The 20,113-nt window shown below is 40.8% G+C and overlaps 1 protein-coding gene across 2 annotated transcripts in view; it reads left to right on the forward strand.

The window, feature by feature from the left end:
- Nucleotides 1-3,962: 3,962 nt before the first annotated feature.
- Nucleotides 3,963-20,113, forward strand: part of agap3 (ArfGAP with GTPase domain, ankyrin repeat and PH domain 3) — a 111,787-nt gene continuing 95,636 nt past the window's right edge. For both annotated transcript variants that reach the window (XM_083992269.1, XM_083992270.1), the window contains exon 1: nucleotides 3,963-4,787. In XM_083992269.1, coding sequence (XP_083848395.1) covers nucleotides 4,418-4,787 — 370 coding nt within the window. In that variant the 5' untranslated portion in view covers nucleotides 3,963-4,417. The remainder of the gene's footprint in view (nucleotides 4,788-20,113) is intronic.

Genomic DNA, 20,113 nt, shown 5'->3' on the forward strand with positions numbered 1-20,113 from the left:
AGTAGAAAAAAATCAGTATTACGGACAGGATTCATGATTTAGGCTGCAATTCGACAAGGGTGAAACAAATACTGATGATAATTTAGTCCTGAAAAGTGACAGTTTCTACCTTTTACACTAATACAATAAAATAAATGAAATACTCCTGATGACCTGCAAAACTATATTCCAGAGTGCTGGTTTCATTCTATGTATAGCTCATTGGAGCTCAGTTTAACAACAGAAGGCTGAATTTATCTCTGTAGGCACCATGCTCAGGCACTGCATCAATCTAACCTTTGCTTTGTTTCTGTTTTCTGGCTGCAGAGAGGATCATGCCAGTCTACAGTGGACACCAAATGGACAATATATCAGTCTTCAAGCAGAACTGGTGACTGCTGGATGCTTTAAGTTCCAGTTTCTTGAACACCATGTATATGTTAAGAGCCCTCTTCAGCCAAGTCTGGACTCAGTGACTCATTAGTGTTGATCAACACAGGGCAAGTGGCTCCTTTTTTCATTATGTTTATTTCTTCTATCATGGACTATCCTTCTTCATATGTATGGACACACACTGTCTTTTCAAGATGTCAACACTGCCTTGTGAGTATACTGGACAAGTTCTGTTTTTCACAGAGAATGTGTATATGCAAAGAGAGGTTCTTAAAGTTTATCAATTATAGTCTGTACTTTGGTTTACAATGGGCTTAAAGGACAATTCCAGGCGAATTCAACTCGGGGGTGTATTTTCCTATCATTTTAGGTCTAAAAGAAGGAATCTGAAGATTTTCAGTTTAATCGCTCCCGTTTTGCAGTAGTTGCGTCTGTCCCCACATCGCCACGGCAGCGATGAATGGGAGTGGATGTAAGTTCCGCTGTTAAGGCTGTTTCCAGCCCTCAAAGCCGCAAATTTTTCCCACAGACAGCGTCAGATGGCGACTCAAACATGCACCGAGAAGTTTATTTAAGCAAGCAAGCAAGCCGACATGTTTGTAAAACTAGATCTAATTCAAAGTCTCCCGGAGTCTCGCGCGAGACCCAGTTGCCGTGCTCGGTGTGTTCAGGTGCAGTAGGAAAGCTACAGTTTGTGTCATAAACACAGGAATATCAACTTTACTTGCTTACTTGCTTCAAGTAAAAAAAACTTCTCGGCGCATGTTTGAGTCTCCATCTTACGCTGTCTGTGGAAAAAAATTGCGGCTTTGAGGGCTGGAAACAGCCTAAACAGCGGAACTTACATCCACTCCCATTCATTGCTGCCATGGCGATGCGGGGACAGACGCAACTACTGCAAAACAGGAGCGATTAAACTGAAAATCTTAAGATTCCTTCTTTTAGACCTAAAATGATAGGAAAATACACCCCCGAGTTGAATTCGCCTGGAATTGTCCTTTAATTGGTTATTTCCTTTATAATTTACCATTTGCATTTTCTGACTGTAAAATCTACGCCAACAAACTGTAATTCCATTATGTGTTGTACCGTATTTTTTACGGTGAAATTCTGGCAACCACAGCTGCCAGTATTTTACCGTGAATTTTGCAATAAAATACCGTACTATATCTTACAGTTTTACCGTGTTTTTTCACTGATGGACTGTAATTAGGTTTACAGTATATCCGTTATTTTTAAAAGAATTTACCGTAAACAGGTTTATATTATAACTGTTATTTTTACAGCAAATTACCGTAAACAAATAACAGTTCTCTACTGTGAAATTTACGGTTGCCAAAACAGCATACCGTAATGTGTAATACATTGTGACCGTATTTTCTACGGTAAAATTCTGGCAACCACAGCTGCCAGTATTTTACCGTAAATTCTACGGAATTTTTTTTACAGTGTATGAAACGAACTGGAGAGTGACAAAAATCTTTATAGCTAGTAAACAAACAGTACTGCTAAAATTGTTGTTCACACTTGGCGCGTGCAACAGGATGAGTATAGTAATTTGTAAGAAGGAGTTTCAAATTTGGTCAACAGATGGTGGCAGAAGGCTGAAGATAACACACACACTCATACTCATATTTACAGACATACACTAACACACACACAATGTGAGATGCAGTATGTTGCAGAAGTGGCTCATTGTTACATAAATGAAAATATATATGTCTGCTGCTTCAGATTCTGACAAGGTGTTGTAAACAGTGAGTTTTCAGAAAATAACAGCGACAAAAAAACAAAAAACACCATTGCTGATTAGACCATATCTCCCAACGGATCCTTCAGATGTGGTTCAGTCCCGCTCATTAGGAAGCACAATGTGGCAACACACTCGTGAAGCAAGTTGGTGACTTGGAGCAACATCATCCATCATGAAATAATGACCTTGAATAATGATCTTAATCTTCAAAGCAGCAGGTTCGTTGTGGCTGCTGAATTCACATTTGCTCCGACAATGACACTGCTGTGCCACAGAATAAAAACTTGTGTGTCATAATGCAGCTGTTCAGAGATGTGTGCATTATCATCTGAGCCACCACAAGAGGTTACATAATCAATCAAATAAACATAATTAGGTAAACACACACAAAAGAAAGATCGGGCCAGAATAAAAATAATACAGCGATAGCACATATTTAGATTACATTACTGGCAGAATTTGTATGCCTCTCTAAAAAATATACATACATATATATATATATATATATATATATATATATATATATATATATAGAATTATAATAGGCAATTTTCAAATTATCAACCTTCATGCCACTTGATAATAACTCTGTGATAAAAATCAATATTAATCCCCAAAAGTAATGATGGAAAGGATAATAAAAAAAATGATTAGGCTGTTAGACTGTTATTAATTCACGAATAACAATAAAAGTGCAAAACTGTTTATTGCTTGAAATGCCATAATTTTTGCTGAATTACATTTTCATTGATCTAAAACCCTTTTCATTTTGGCCCTGTTCTTCTTTTCCTCTAATGCATCGTCTAACTCTGACCTGAGAAGTGTGACATACGAATGACACTCATGCCTTTGTTTGTCTTTGTTCATTATCTGCAGCAGCACATTGCTGCAACAGCAGTGGAAAGCTTGACTGACTGTGACAGTCACGTATGGCCTTTAACAGCTGTTGTTGTGAGGCGCATTCAGACCAGCAGGTGGCTCCGTGTCCTCCTTTGCAGGGGAAGAAAGATCAACTGTGATTCCACATCACACCACTTCTTAGGAGATTTCTTAATGTGAGACCTCACAGGCTTGTAGTGATATTCGCCACAGTGGCCTGCGGATGCTGTTGGAGAAAACTGGCCTGAAACAAAAAAGTGTGGGAGAATACTTTATCGCTTTTTTTTTTTTTTTTTGGTTTGGTTTGCTAGAAGTAAAACCTGACTGTTTCTTTTCACCACTCTCCCATTGCCTAATACAAATGTGTGCTTGTACGAGATAGGACCACAGAACCTCTTGCAAAAGAGTAATAGCCCTAGCCTACAAGTTTCATTACACACACAATAATTTATGAGTGTGTTTGTGGTTTTGAATCTGACAAGCTCACTCATCAACTAATATTGTGTTCGATTTTATGAAATTGTGAATAAACACGTTGTATTTTTTTAAAATATCTTTTTTGTAATTACTTGGGGATGTTACAAAGTGCCGCGCGTCCGCATGCGCGTGCGTGCACGTGTGAAAGTGTTACTGCGTGGGCCTACATAGGAAACAGCAGCCTTATTTTGGGGGAGGGCGGGGGGCAAACGAGACGACAACAACTAAAGACACATTATTCGTAATGTAAATGCAACACATACGGTTGTGTCTTGCAGTGGCTTTTTTTTTTCTCTTTCTGTGGTTGCATAACTGTCAGGTAGGTTATTATAATGATGTGCACGTTGCGATTTTCTACCCCTACACCAAATCCAATCACACCCTCCCCCATCTCAAGTACAATTACGTGATGGGTGACGTTTCAGCATGCGGAGGAGGGCGCTGGGCAGGGACCACTTGGACCAAAGAGGACTAAACGCTATTTCATTTCAGCAGCAGAAACAACGCATTCAAGGCAGTGGACCAGGGCGCCGTGCTGAAGCCTTAGCCCATTGTCTCCTTCAAACAGAGCAACTAAAGGAAAACGGGTTTGACCAAAACAGCGGTGTAGCCCAGTAAGGAGTGTCCAAGTGGTAGGCATTGCGGGTTTGTAAGCCACAGAAAAAAGGGGGGCCCTGGACAGATCTGGCTAATAACGGAAAATGAATCACAGTCAAGTTTTAATAATATGAACAAGAGCCGCATTTTGTTGCAATTGGCGACCAACTATTGATGCTTCTGCGCCGATCGTTTTCCAGACCATCAGTTCGCGCGGACTTCTTTTGTTCGCATCGCTTCAATCCCAAATTCTAGCCTGCATATCTGTGCTGCCGTTGTAGGACAAGAGTTAGTCGCTCCAAAAGAGGAAAAAAAGACAAGAAAAAACAAACCCCCAAGATGAATTTTCAGTCGAGCGTCCCAGGGTCCGGTATCTCGCAGCAGTCTCAGCCAGCCATGCCCACTCCAGGCACGGTCCCGGCGCCCGTTCCCGTCCCAGTGCCCCAGTCCATCCCGTCCCAGTTCGGATCCGGATCGTCTGCAAGCTCAGGGGCTGGCCAGTTCGGTTCGGGGACTGTTTCGGGCCAGGCTGCCCAGCCCGGCCAAGCGGGGTCGCAGTTTGTTTTGTCCAACTCAGCGGCCATCAGGGCAGAGATCCATCGGTTCGAGTCTGTCCACCCGAACATTTACGCAATCTACGACCTGATCGAGCGCATCGATGACCTGGCCCTGCAGAACCAGATCCGAGAGCATGTAATCTCCATTGAAGGTGAGTAATAGAGGAGAAGGGGGTGGGGGGGTCATACTGGGTTTTCACTGTGGTGTGGTGCCTTTCATTCATTGAGAATTGGTGGATATGAGGAGGCAGTGGTGGTGGGGGGGTCTCCTTTTTCCTTCCTTTCATGTAGACTTGGTAACATTGTCATGGGCTCATAGCACAGTGTCAACAATCACACTTTGAGGTTGGGGGCGTAGCCGACCTCATAGTGCTGTTCAAGGTTTGAATCGCCCCCATGCACTACATCGAAATGTTCAATTGCAGTCACAAGAGGCTGCCTGTGCAATTGTAATTAGCTCCCAGAAACTGGTTCTGCTGCATAATGACATCTGCTGAAGGAGATATTGTTTTCCATCTCAATCCACAACAGCCTGACCTCCAGTAAGGGTCAGAGTTTTTATTTATTATATTTTGAACCCATGTCAGTGAAGCAGAGGCTGCCAAATGTAAAAATCACGTGTTAGGTGGAAGCAATGACTGCCCTGAACAATGAGGTGGCATAAGCTACTCACTCACAAGGAGTTGTTGCACAGGGAGCAGGAGAGGGGAAATAATGATGTAGGCTATACCACTAGAGATGGCATGATGCATCATTTGGTCTGTTACAAAAGGCAGTCAGAGGGGCCATTCTTTGTCACTCTGGAAATCAAGTCTAAAATGTCATTACCTTGTCCAAGGAAGACGTGACAGTGACTGCAAACCAGACCGCACAATCAGTGTGTAGGGAAGCTGCTAGCCGCCTGTCAAATTCAAGTGACGATGGTGCACTGACAGATGTTGAGTGTCTTAAATTGTGGTAGCAGTTTCTCATGTTTTTCTCTCTGCTACTCACACACCCATGTATCCAATCAGTGGCTGCAGTTGGGGTACTGCCCGTCAAAATCAGCTGTCATAGGGCTCGAGGAGTGTTATAGCAACTGTCTTGACATACACATTTCAACCACTAGTTCCTGTGATAGCATTATCTCCATTTAGATACATTTCTTATAGGCGCAGGTCATGTTGAAACCAGCCATCAATAAAATACACTATCAATAAAATAGAGCAGCATTGGCTGCTCTGTAGTGGACAGTGCCATTTGAGGCGTTGTTATTTTGTCAGCATTCAACAGCTACAGTATGAGTGAAGCTTTGACAGCATGCCAGTAGCAAAGATTCATGGGAAATTTAGCTGAATGCTAAGCAAACAGTCACTGAATGCAACTATACATGTGAGTCAAGGACCAGTGCACTTGTGCATGTAGATTGGTAATGCCAGTACCTCAAGGTTATAAAGACACTTAAGAAGCACCAGAGAGGATCTTGATAATATTTCCTCTTATCCTCTATATGAGTAAAAAGAACAACTTATAGGCTGTGCATGTACCCGTGGGTGTGTACATTCAGGTTTATTGTGTTACCTGTCACAAACAGGGAGTTGCTACTTTAGCTTTTATAGGTTGGGATCAGTGTGTTATGCTGCGTGTTGTGTTCAGACAGATCAGAATGAAAATGAAAATCACCCTCATCTGGAAATAAACAATCAACATGTGGGCCAGTTCAACCTTTTGTGGATGGGATGAATTTCCCTTTTTTGTGATGCCTTAGGTTGGTTGCATAATTTACTCAGTGAAGCCTTTATTCTGTCTTGATGGAACGACACCAGAGTCTTTTGTGTGTTATCTCTCAGATGTACCTTTAAGAAGCTGAACGGTTATTATTTGCTCCATTTATAAGTTTGGTTACAAACATTTTGTTTCTTCTTAAAAAGATTGGCAAACACTTGACCCCAAGGGAAACTCCACAGTCAGAGCTTTTCCACTGCAGGGTTTCGTCGTACATTTGGAAAGCATTGTAGGGACTAATTGTGTGGTGTTGAACTTCACTCTTCATCGTGGATTCATTCTTCCCCAAGCTGGTGTGTCTTCCTCAGTAAGAGGATTTCTGCTCTTTCCCAGCAGGCCTTTAACAACCCTCAGAGTGCAAGCATATTTCCAATGATCTAAGATTGTGTTTTAACAGTAAAACATACAGCTAGCTAGTCAACAGCTTCTTGAGTTGTCAATGTGTGAAGGCCACTGGACCTTTTACTGCACTCAAAAGGCGGCATATGGGCTGCATTATTCACATCACTGTTTACTGCAGCGTCTGTCGGTGAAGACATTGGTGTTTTTGTGACATCTCCCTCTGTTTTTTTTTTTATTTTCTTGTTTGATTGCAGAGGATTAGAAATACATCTTCTCTCTCTGATTCCAAATTGCTGCATGCTAAACCTGGGCGAGCTCTGAGTAGATTGTCACATTGTCTTGTGTTTGGCCAGGTAGCCTTGGGAATAAAAACAAACTGATGTTGTGGCATTATGTCCACGCCTGCAGGGTTGTACCAAATGTTATACTGTGAATGAAAATATTTAAACCCAAAGGAAAAAAATCCACAAGCACACAGGGTTAGAAATACAAGGCAGCACACACTCACTATTATTCTGTTAGTTGATTTAGCACATTGATAGCATGTGTAGGCTGCGATTAGTATTTAAAGTGCATGGATTGATGTCAAAATACAGAACTGATTCTGATATCATTTTCACAAAACAAATGTTGCATTAGCTTTATATTCTGGTGCATTTTGTGCATCACTGTCACTTTGAGCAGCTTTGAAGAGCTGCAACAGGAGACACTGGCCAACTTGCCTTCACCTACACCGTGGAACTGCAGATCTGTTCCTCTTCAATCTTGCACCATTGCAGAGTCTGTTGCTAAGGAACCAGTAGCTCATGCATTTAGCTGAAAATGCTGAAGAAAGAGTGAATAGAAATTACAGCCCTTACAAAATGAATTCCCTTCGTTACTTAGGTCTCACTGCTGTTTTTTTGAATAACAAGACCTCTACACGATGATGACACACCATGCTGGTTTTTGTTGTATATGTTTTTCAGTTGTTGTTGTTGTTTTTTTTGCTTCACATCGTTTTTCGAGTGATTGATATTCAGGATGTTGTTTGGTCTCTGTTAGCTGACTCCTATTATAATTACAGATAATGTAAGAACAAGTATTGGCTTGTTTTTCTCTTTTGTATTTTCTTAAATAATGATTGTGTGTAAAACAGCGGATGTCTTCTCTGAATTAAATATGTTCTGAGAATGATCAGGCCACAAAATGTGTGAGCATAAAGGCAGTGACAAAGCATAGATAAGTGGATTGCAAGGTTGTTTTTTTTTAGCTGTTTTGCTTCCAATTAAAAAACTGGAATAAACACTTCATGGGTAAGATATCTGTTGCTGGGTCCCTCTAAGTACAAGTCACACAGAAAACTATAGATGGCAGATTGATTATGATTTACACATACACACACATGGACACTAACCAGCCACAAAATGCACTAAGAGAGCATAATGTGAACCACAGTGATGAAGATGTTTAAGCCAGATTCTGGGCCACAAGATAATGTGATAATTGAGCAAACTCTCATGACAAATTTGCAAGTGATAAAATTACCAAAAGCAATTTGGGCTAATCCATAAGCTTTCAGTGTCTGTGCCATCTTTGTCTTTAGTCTGGAAATATATGTAAGAATAAGAATTACTCTATTAATATATGTAGGACACGACTTCATCTCCACATGACCAACTGAGAGACTCTACCATGTCCCAGGATGGAGCATAACTGGTATGCTGTTGTCTTGTTTTTTCACTGATGGACACACTGACCAACACATTGGCTTATACTAATGGCCGGATCCTGCTAAAAATAATAATGAGCAAATATTTTCTCAGTGTATACAAAGCAAGTCAGGACAAAGCTGATCACAATTAGGATAATTGATTCATTGTGTGAAATAATGGTGGAAAAAAATGTGAACCATTTAATTAAGAAAAAAAAAGGAGGATAATTATCTGCAATCTGATGAAAACCACAATGTTTTTGGTTTGTGTGGAAACATGTATAATTATTAGTGGTAGCTCCATCTTCCTCACTGACAGCCAAACCTTTCTCTTGATCTTCCATTGCTAATCATTGCTACATTACACAGGCCAGCCCTCTTGCCAGTGGCCATCTTAAAGCTTCCCCGTGAAGCAACATTGATGATGCAGCAGAAAAAATGAAGTTTGCTGCAGACGAACGTTGAGCTGTCAGCCAAAAAACACAACTCTAGCTGAGGATGGCACCACGGCAGTGATCAACTGCTATCAGGTTAAAACTCCCTTTATGCATTTGAAATTCAAAGAAAGAAAGGGGGGGAAATGGCAATAGAAGGGTAAGAAAGATTTTGCACAACATGTAAGATGCAAAGCTGAATAGAATAGTTTCCAGCCCGTCACATGTAGGCATAATTATAGGGAATTTCATAGTAACATGTTATCCTCACTTTAACTGTAAGGCTAACATGAACAGTTTTCTTAATATTACCAGTCTTAGTTCTCAGCTAACCAAGCTAATGAATATCCAACAGTCATCTGCCAAGACACTGGATACCATGCCTTTACTGCTTGAGTGATTGTTCGAAATAGCATCAGATTTCCGTTATATTTTTAGCCATTCATTTCAAACTGGAGGAGTGTTCCATTAACAAGACTATGCCCTGGGAATTGTTTTCTTTGGTTCTATTTGCAATGGGAATTCTGATTTCTACCCTAATTTCTACTCTTTTCAAACTTGTGCAATGTGCTTTAGTTTAGTTTAGTTGAGGACTTTTGGAGGTAGTTCAAAGACATGTGGACTTAAATGTGTATATAAGGTATAAAAGCACATATAGATAGTGCAAGATATGTACAGAGGTGATGGACAGGGCTGGCATGATATAAAGGTAGAAGGTGGCATTGTACTTTCTCAACAGCAGGCGATGATTTGCAGGCACTGACCTGTGTGTATTTTAAAGGGATTTAGTTGAGCCAAGTGTTATGATGATACATTGCATTGTTGTCATGTTATCATGTGTCTTGAGTAATAACTGTAATTCATAAATCGGCAAAAAGCTCCCTGTGTCATTAACGTCTCCTTCTGACAGTCCAAAGTCAGAGCAAGGGCAGTCACCTAAATCCACTGCTGCTCAAGAGGGGTTCTTGGGATTTCAAGACGGTACTAATAAGCCTGCACAATGGGACACTGTGTGTTCCAACAGCAATAGGGATGACACAGAGAGATACAAAAAGCATGCAGACTGAAGCCTCACAGCTCTCTGTTGGCTTTGTGTGGCACCTAAGCAGCTCCCTGGTACACACTGCATCTCTTTTGTAGTCAACTGCCAGGGAGAGCCTGAGCAGAGCGTTCATCTGCTAATCACAAGCAGAGAATTAATATAATGCATGTTTCCATTGCTGCTGAGGCAGGATTAATTTCTTTAGGACCACTGAGATGCACAACAGCAAAATATCTTAATTAACATTGTTTCCACTGACCACATGCTCCCATGCTATAGCAGATGGTATGTACAATGCCGCTTTTGTGGCTTAATTCAAGAATCGTGATGGTAAATAAAGTCCCGATTAATAATTATTCATTAAAAAAATAAATGTAGCCTGTGTTTACTGAGGTTTTCCAGTCGGTTGTAGCTCCATTGAGTTTGAAAGTGCATGTATATGTGGGGTTTAAATTTGATTTGATGAACTGGGCTTACTGTCACTGTGGGCCATCTGTGTCAGGAGAATGCCACTGCCACTTCTGGCAAGTGAAATCTTCACAATGTGCTCATTATATTTCAAAACCGTATCTGTGAATATGGATTAGAAACTGTTATAGAGTTAGAAATGTATGTCAATACCACCAGCTGTGTCTTTTGCATGGTATGTCAATGTAAATTGCTGTTTATGTGGAATGCTGGTGTTTATGGAGAAGCTCAGTAAGTATTTACTAGTTGTAGATCTTATGCCCAAATAAAGCCTCACATGAATACATCTGTGAAGGATGGAATAGGCCCAAGCATGGCCTGTCTTGTTTTTCTTCTTTTAATTTTCTGCACTGATTCACATACACAGGAGGACAGGCTAAGGTAGGATATTGGTAGATTATGCAGGTGTGTGATACTTGTTTTTTATTTTACACTTTACATTTAGGCACTTATGTAGGCTATAACATGCCATAAAGTTCACTCCATACACAAACAGGAAATTAAATTACAAATGAGACAACTTTGTTGTAGCATCAAAACTCGAGGATGGTTCTGCTTAGGCTAGTTGGTGTAGAGGTAGATGTAGAGGTGTCAGTATGAATACCTTAAAAGGACAGGCAAGCTATGACGAAGCTTCACGTCTCTAGCTTTATTCTTAATGGAGTTATTTGTAAGTCTTGCTATTGCTGTATAGCTAAGTTATTACTAACAGCTGTTTGCCCACCAATTTAGAGATAAATGGTGCTTGTTTAGCATCTAACTTTCCTTTGTTTACATGCCAAGAGCTGCTCCAGTGGCTACCCTCTTGTTTTTCTTCTGTTTCTATCACTTATTTTCTTCTTCTGAAATTAGCATGCTAACAAGCTAGCCCAATTTCCAATACCGAGTCAGACTCCCATCCGTTCTGCCCTCATGCACTAGTACTACAAATGTAAATACAACGATGGCTGAAGCTCTAACAGCTGGTCATGTAGCAATAGCTAAACTAACAAATAGCTCCTTTAAAGGGACAACGAGGAGTTTCTATTCGGTTATAAAAAAGTCTCACGTTAATGTGGATGAATCTCCGCTACCCACACTTGTTATAGGGCCCATTTTCGATAAATATATCGTTCTGTCTCTATCGTTATTTTGTTATTATTAGTGGTGGCGGAGATGCTGGTCGAGCCGACCAGCGTTTTTTACTTTCGGTTTGGCAACGAGTCATGAGAATAACGCAGCTGAATCGCCGTTTATGGTCAGAACTACGACGGTATGTGAACCTCTTTGAACCTCTGACTTTAATTCTTGATGAATGAAAACATGAGTCTGTCTTGCGCCGGTCAAAAGAATTTTACGGTGCGCGCGGAGGCTCATAAATGTAGTGTGAAAACGCTTCGCTTTTCCAAAACTCCTCGTTGTCCCTTCAATGTACAGACAAGATTGATGTCTGTATGGAATCTCATGTAACTCCTTTTAGAGAAAATAAAAATAAATCAATTACAAAAATGTTATTCTGGTTTTGGCTGTATAAGAAAGTTTGAAACATGAATAAGAAGTACAGTGCTCGAGCTGAATCAGGGATACCACTGTAAATGACATATCTCTTGACTGATGCACCTCAAGGACGTCCTTTATTTTGCTTCCGCTGAAAAATGAAAAGAAGCACAAAAAATAAAAGGAAAATACACATTTCATTTCTGTTGCCTCTGTGCTGGACGAAAGACTGATCCAGTTACTGAGGTGGAAAGAGCTCCTTATGCCTCAAAGGTCTACAGCACCACTGTCAAGCTTTGAGTTGAGCCTGTTGATGTGATGCAACACTGATTAATCTCAGCACCTGAAATGTGCATGAAGCTCCCATGTCAGTCGCCCAAGCGGGGATTGATAAAGTATAAGCCTCTTTTGATTTCCTATTCTCTTGAAGACATTGTCAGATAGCAACGGAACCACCTCTGTGTTGTGCATGGCATGTATCACATTTCAGCCATGTTTAATCCTTGAGAGCTGTGTTGAAAAAACACTGTGCATCAAGTTTACGTCACAGGTTTATTCTTGTGTGAGTGTAGTAGTAACAGACTTTCCCCCTGACAGATGCACGCCAGCTATCAGGGTTTGCACATGTCTTACTCTTAAAAGACTCCCTTTTTCATGATTGGCCTGTACTGTTTCTCCCTGCTACAGCTTCCAAATGCTCATTACATCCCCATTGTAATGCGTTTTAACACTGCACCTGACTTTTGACCGGGGGTCAGCAGAGATGAGCTGAACTGGCGGGCTGTAAACAGAGCCTCGGTCTGAGGGTATGGGAGGTCTGCGGGGTCAGAGTGTCATTTCTGCATCAGCCCCACTGTCCTCTTTCTGCTGCAGCACCATAGCATTGGCTTATTGAATGTGACGCTATCCTTCACGGCAGAATATCCTCCATTGTGCCGTTGAACAAAGGCTCCCTCTTTCCCATTGATGGACAGCTAATTTTTTTCTTGTGTTCTGAATGAGGAGGGGCAGTGCTATGCTGGTCAGGGTTTTTTTTCTTTTAAAGGAATATTTTAAGTATACTCATCCGAATCTCTCACAAGCAGAAAGTGGAGCGGGGGGGGGGGGTTTCTCTGTCATATTCTGACATAGTTAATGGGTAGTGTGGAGTAGCTCTGATCTAATGTTTTATTGAAGGGAAGAGCCATTGAAATTCTGTGCCGAGTTCATTTTGAATCATATTGATTTCAATACGGAGTTGGAGATAACATGTTTATCCAGATCATATATGAAACTGTGATCCAGCATTAAGCAGCTTCATTACATTCAGATGAAAGAAAGAGGGAGAAAATGGTAGTTTCTGAAGATTTATGGTGATAATTTCCTATGCTACAGGGATAGTGTGAATTTTTATAGATGTGACCTTTCCAATTAAATTTCAAATGAAGGTGTGCTACAATATATGTGATACTAGATGGTAATGAGACAGCATAATGCAATTTCATACAGTACAATCTATTTATTTCACCATAGCACATGCTGCCTTTTTAAATCCAAGAAGAGTGGAAACAATTAATAATTGGCAATAAAAACAGTGATATCTATTAAAAATACAGAAAATTTGGATTCTCCTGCTTTTCTCTGTCTTTAACACGAAGATGTGTAAAACAGAATAAGCAATTTGACAATGTCCCTTTAGAGAGTAAGGGTTGCAGCTTCTTTTTATTATTGGTTAGTCTGCAAATTAATTGCCAGGTTAATTGCTTTATCTATAAAAAGTCTATACGTTTTCAGTAAAAAATGAAAACAGTCCTGTTTTAAATTTTCCATGGTGATGTGTTGTCTACCCTATGTCAAAATACTCAAAATATTGAGTTTGCTGTCATGAATGGCAAAGAAAAACATCATATTTTGCATCACTTCAGGAAGTGTTTGGCATTTTTGCTTAAAGATAAAATCAAAATAGTTGACAAACAGTCGCAGATCTACACACAACAGATAAACCCAGGAAAACAGATAAGGGTGTAGGCTCTTGTGTTATTCATCATTTCTTCTTTTAACACTTACTCTGTGTGTTTTAAGGCAGAGTCAGTTGTCAATTAAATGTACTGTGGGCTCTTCTCCTTCTTTTCAATTTGTGCATCATCCATATCCTATGGTGGAAGTGCTCATGTTTCCTGCCAGTGGGGTAGGGCTGGAAACAGATGGCTGCTGACAGAGGAAGGGGTTTGGAAAGCAGTGAGTGAGCAACAGATGGAAATGCGCATATGCCTCCAAGTCCCCTCAGCCTGCCAGCAGTCCCGTGACTAACTGTGGGAAGATTCTGGCCTTGTCCAGGTTGGGGATGGATAGAGGATCATAGTGAAGAATGAAGTGTCCTTATAATAGAAATAGTTATCTGAGACCATTTTGTCTCTGGAAACTTAACTGTGGGAGGATTCAGATCTTATTTAATTGGGGATGAATGGAGAATAGTGGCAATGAATCAACGTGGACCACAGGAGCAGTTTTACATAACGCCATTTAGAAGAAAAAAAAGCAGTGATTTGGTTTTAGTTGTCTTGTTCTTTAGGAAGAAAAAGCTGCAGTTGCTTTTTTTCTGTCTGAAGAGAAATATCATACAGGAACTTTTCTGGCCCTCAGGGAGCACATTTTCTTCACTGACTAGGGAAAATGCCTAATAATCAAATGCGGCCTGCAGTGTGTGAGGCCATGGTGCTGCAGGGCAGGCTATGGCAGTGTACAGTATGTGGTGTTAGAAGTCACTCACTCTTGCTCTTGGAGAACCATGTAATTGAGAACACACAGACTATTTAAAGGTTGCAGGCCTGTGGAAATTCATTGTAATTCTCTTAATAGCTCAGGGACATGTCACAGTTTTTTTTTTTTTTTTTTTTTTGGTGCATCAGTCAATCTTCAAGGACATGCTTTCAGTTTGTTTGTTTCCACAGGAGGCCGGTGGCCAGTTTTCATGATAGTTACTGTCCTGTTCTGCACTCTTCTGAAGGGCTCCATTGTTCCTTATCTGATGGCCTGACTGAGTGTAAAACCCCCCCGTAAAAGTCAGAGCATTTGAAAAATGACACCAAACCAAGTTGTTCTGAGGCTAAAATCAGATACTATTATAATAATTCTTGTGTCAGGCACCTCAAAAGCAGAATCACATGGTGTATTTGTAGTAGCTAAAGCAATATGTGTATATAGTAGCTTGACATTTGCTTCTACACTTGCTCCTTCACTTGGCTGTGAATTGAAAGCCCTCACTGTATATATTAAATTACTTCTCCTCAGTTGATTTTCATTAGACTCAAAATGGATAATAAGTGTTGCCAACACGACTTTCCTGAGGTTAGCCCTCTTGTCACTATGGCTTGTTTAACATGTACCAGCTGACTGTTATCACACAGGTCCTACATTCCTTTTGTAGATGTCACTGTTTTGATGGTGTTTCGACATGTCCTCTGGCCTTGTGTTTGTTAGCTTCAAAGGCTTCTCTCAGGCCATATGTCAGGTGCTTGTTTTCCAGTTTATCTTTTAGCTGATTATGGGAAAATGCATGTCATCGTTGTAACAGGAAAAAAAAAAAAATCAGCAGTGGACAGTTGGCTTTGATAAGTAATACAAAAAAAAAGTTTGATTCTGAGCTGATGCATCTGTTACTCAGCTTAACTCTGGATCAACTGTGATATTTTGGTCACTTGTTTTGTGAAACATAACAAAACTCTGGAGGAGGGTTTGTTGTGAGGAGATGTTTTATTCTGTGGGAATTATCACAGAGGAAGTATAATGTGACCCCCATTTACTGTTTATACCCCCCGTTTCCTGCTTTCTATGACTGGAATAACCTAAAGTTGTTCCACTGCTGAATCCCTCTGGCCGTGACCCAGGACTGGTGGGGTATGTGAACTGCATGTACAGCCCCTCTAGGAACACAGTCCCGTTTTGGACCCGACATCAGAGGGGTTTTTTAGAATGGCTGCTGTTAACTCAGGACATTGGCTCTGAGCTGTAAAGATCAACTTCCTGTAGGACTCTGGCTAAATGCTGTTCACTCTTTTCATGTATGAACTTGTATTTGTTTCCATTGAGCTTTGAATAGACCCTGCTGTCTGCTGTAAATACACCACATGCTGCCTATATCTGATAACTGCATTATTAATGAAATAATACTTGAACTATATAAACTATGGAACAATTTAGACTTCAAAACCATTTTCCATTTTGAAACAAATGATGACTTTAGTAAGCAAAAACAATAAGGCAGAACATTATACCTGTGTGGTTTCAAGGTCTATGTTTATTGAAGTATGCTGCATCCTCATGATCTAACTTTTTTAGAGGCAGAATGGTTAATATCCCTTTGTGTGGAGGGAGCGTTAGTGCTGCAGCATTTTGTATGCATATACATACTGTAAGTCATAAAAAGAGCATTTCCCTTATGTTACAAAAACGGAGCTAAAGTCTTTATAGACAAGTCTTGACACTTGGAAACTATCTTAGCAACGCCCCTGGGTAGTTATTTTTGGGTCAACAAGACCAGACCCTTATCTAAATGAATAGGGAGAGAGCCATAATTGCACTTTCAATGGTCAACAGGACATAAAAAAAACCTGCATGTGTAGAATCTGAAGTCAATTCTGATTGCCTCAAGATGAGGTTACAAGGTTATATTTGTACGCCTCTGCCAAAATTATAGTAGGCCACAAAATGCCAGACACCAACCAGCACAAGGCCGAAGTGTCTAGAATCTGAGAAAGTAATTCATAGTCATGTTCTAAATACATTGCTTGTTGAAAGCAATGTTACTATGGAGATTTGGGAGATGAGGGCTACCAGGATGTTACAGTGTTCACCATTTGTTTCTTTTTATCAATGCAGTGATATGAGACTGAGTGACTGCATCATCGCCAGTGTGACTGGACACTGTGGTTTGCCCATTTATTATACAGTAAGATGTTCAGTGTATTGCTCAGGGCTGTGGCAGTCGCAGCTTCTCAAGAGCTCTGGTTCGGATGATGAGATTTTCCTGGTTGAGGAGCCTGGCGTGAAAAGTGCACTGTTCAGCAGCCTGACACTGTTCTCAGAAGATGAGTCCTCCCTCAATTTTGTGTTGGCGAAGTGGAACGAACTGCTGGCCTCAAATAAAATACCTTGGAGTTAAAAAGAAGGAATTATGACACTTGTGTTGCCACTCAGTACATTTCGGGCCCCACTGCGCTCTTGGGCCCATTCTGTTGTGAAATTGGACCAACTGTTGTCTAGAGATGCACCCTGCTGCTGTATTAAAGCATCAAGAACCATTTGTATCCATTTTGCAAGACATTAACAAGACGTTTATTTCTTCAGAAAATTGGGTTCTTAGAGTCATTGTGGTCTTGATTTGCAGGTTTCTGTGCCATTTGTCCAGTTGCTGGCTGTACTTGCACATAACAAATGTCTCTCACATTTACTAATGTTTGTGTAGTGCCTCTCTGAAGGTGTTCACACTACTAAATTGTGGCTTTTCACATATTTGGCTACAAGAGACTTCAGCTCAGAAAGGGGTGGCTTTTGTGTTGTGACAGACTCTGGGATGAAATTTGGCTTTGTCCTGAAAAATTGGCAGATAATCTAGGCCTAAGATAATTCAAAGCTATATTTTTGCCTGTTTAAACAATAAAACAACTTTTCCTGTGGTCTCCTCATGCCAATAGGGCTTTTAGTAAATAGGGCCCTACCTTAAGTGGGTTGGCGCGTGAGAGCTTGGCCATGATTAGTGGCCCACTTTTGAAGTGAAATCCTTTGGCCACTCTCACCCTCTCGGATTGTCAGATGTCACGTTTGGGAAAAAGTCCATTTCACTGAACTCTCGGTTTACACTGTCAGGACAGACACAGGTCATTTAGCATCAGCAGCCCAGAGGACCTGTCCTCCTGTCTGAAATGAGTCTACTAGGCAGAGAGATTGGGAAGTGAACTGCTTCACTTTTGCAGCTTACGAGCTGTGGTGACTGTAGTGCAGATCTGCCGGTGGATGGGTAGGTAGTGGTGTGTGTTATGTAACACTAGTAGGTGGCTGGAGTAGCTGTGCGTGAGTGTGTTTGTGGTGTGCATGTGGTGGTTTCTGGTTGTGTGAAATTTCCCCCCACACACACAAGCCTTTGCCCCTGACCTGGTTTGCTGTCTGTTGAAAGCTGTAGCCTGAGGAGATGGCTGTGCTGGTGTTATAGGTTAGTGTCTTTGGGGGGGTAGGGATGGTGGCTGTATTGCAGCAGTGTCATGTTGTGACGAAGGGTCAGGAATTTAAGTTGCTGGGGCTGGCCTGTTGTCGAGGAAACCTCTCAACACTGCAGGTCTGGGAGAATCATTCTATCGATTTCAATTTTCTAGGATTATAACCACTTTTTTTTAACTTGTTTTCTTCGTCCCCTCAGTATCTCTGTGCTGATAATTGACCCCATATCGCACTGACTTCTGGCTTAGACCCCTTTGTTTGCTACTGGTGCGGGAGTAGACATCCTTATTTCTGACAATGAAAGGATCAGACCTCATCAGATAGAGTACCCGGAGGGCAGATCGACCTAAAGCATCTCCACAGGTTCGGTTGCAGCAGTGCAATCACACGTGAGAGAAATTTTAACCTTTCAGTCAACCGCAAACATTAATTCATTCCCTTTCAATATCCATTTAGTTATGTTTAAGGTCACAGTGAGATGGAACAGGCAGGGACATGTTGTCATTGGATGGCCTCGTTCTGCAGACATGCACATTAACACTGACAGGCTTCTCAACTTATTCTGGAAATAAATGAAATATCTTTCGGACTGAAGGTTGGAGTCGGACCAAACAAGATGTCATCTTGGTCTCTGGACATTTATAATGGGCATTTTATCGAGAAATGATTATTTGAGAAAGTAGTTGGCAGATTGATTTAACTGCAGCCTTGGAACAAATGAACTGTCCACTACCACTACCTAGCCTGTTTTTGTTTTTTGTTTTTTGTGCTGAATGTTTTGTTGGTCATAGAGTCTGAGGATACACGTATTTGGCTGCTGGTGAAATTAAACAAACTCTTATATGATGCACTGTGTGAATTAACTGGTATGCTGATGACTCATTGAAAATTGTTCTGGTTGCATATGACCTCGTGCTGAGCAATGCAACACCTCAGTCTGCACTGACTCAAGGACAAGGATAGCTACTGCAAAGCCAAACATGGAGCGGTTTTGGATGACTGTGAGTTATTGGACTTACAGTGGAACCGAGACTAAGCACTACACACATTAATTTTTCCTCAACATGGAAGCAGTTTAGTTTGTTTGGTTGTTTCTAAGGAGCCTTACTCGAACATCCTGGATAATTTGTCCTCTTGTGTCCATCTGGAGAAAATAACACCCACACTTAGCAGTATTTTCTGGATCCCTTGATGATGAAGAAATGTTCTGAATGTTACATAATAGTAAAAACCTTTTTATACGTTACCCTTTATCAATCATCCTCTGCAAAATTACTGCAGTAGCAAAGCACGGTTTTCTATCTACATGTGAGGCTATACTCCTGATGTGATTGTTTACTTAAAGGTTGCCTTGAACTTGTACTGGGTTTAATATTTAGTCTGAGAGACCTGAATGACTCTGGATGGACCGAAAATTGCAGTAAATGCAGGGCAGTGACAAAGAAAGTGTTTTGACATACTGTCTGCTCAGTGGCATTCCTCTGAGATTTCTTGGTATGTATGTCAGGCTTGTTTCTATCAGGTTAGACAGAAGTAGGGAGAGGGGGCAGGGGTAGATGGATTAGATGGATATTAAACTAACTCAATTAAGCATCTGCAAGTCAGCAGATTTTGTGGACTAGAGATCGAACAGCCCAAGCAAAGATTATCTAAACTCAATAAGGAACATCTCTGATGGCCGTGATTGCTTCAATGTGATGTCACCCAACGGGAGAATCATCTGATATCTGATATTGTTAAAAGATTTAGCTTGCATATAAGTGTAGCATTCCTGATGTAATGCTGCAAGTCAAATCTGACACTAACCCACAAAAAGCCCACGCTGTTATGAAATGAAAAGTTTCCGGCTTTGATGTGACATCCCCGACTTATTTTTGACATTTTACAAAAAATGTGAAAGTGTCAAACATATGGGGGACTCGTACTGGATAAATCGTATCCTGACAACTTGTGTCTTTTGTGATGATTTCATGAATTATTCATTTGATATCATGAGATACATTATTCAGATCCTTTATTGAGTTCCCTTAGTCAGATTGCAGAGTCATGAGCAAGTATCAACAAACT

This window comes from Trachurus trachurus (genome assembly GCF_905171665.1).
Source record: "Trachurus trachurus genome assembly, chromosome: 17".
NCBI lineage: Eukaryota > Metazoa > Chordata > Actinopteri > Carangiformes > Carangidae > Trachurus > Trachurus trachurus.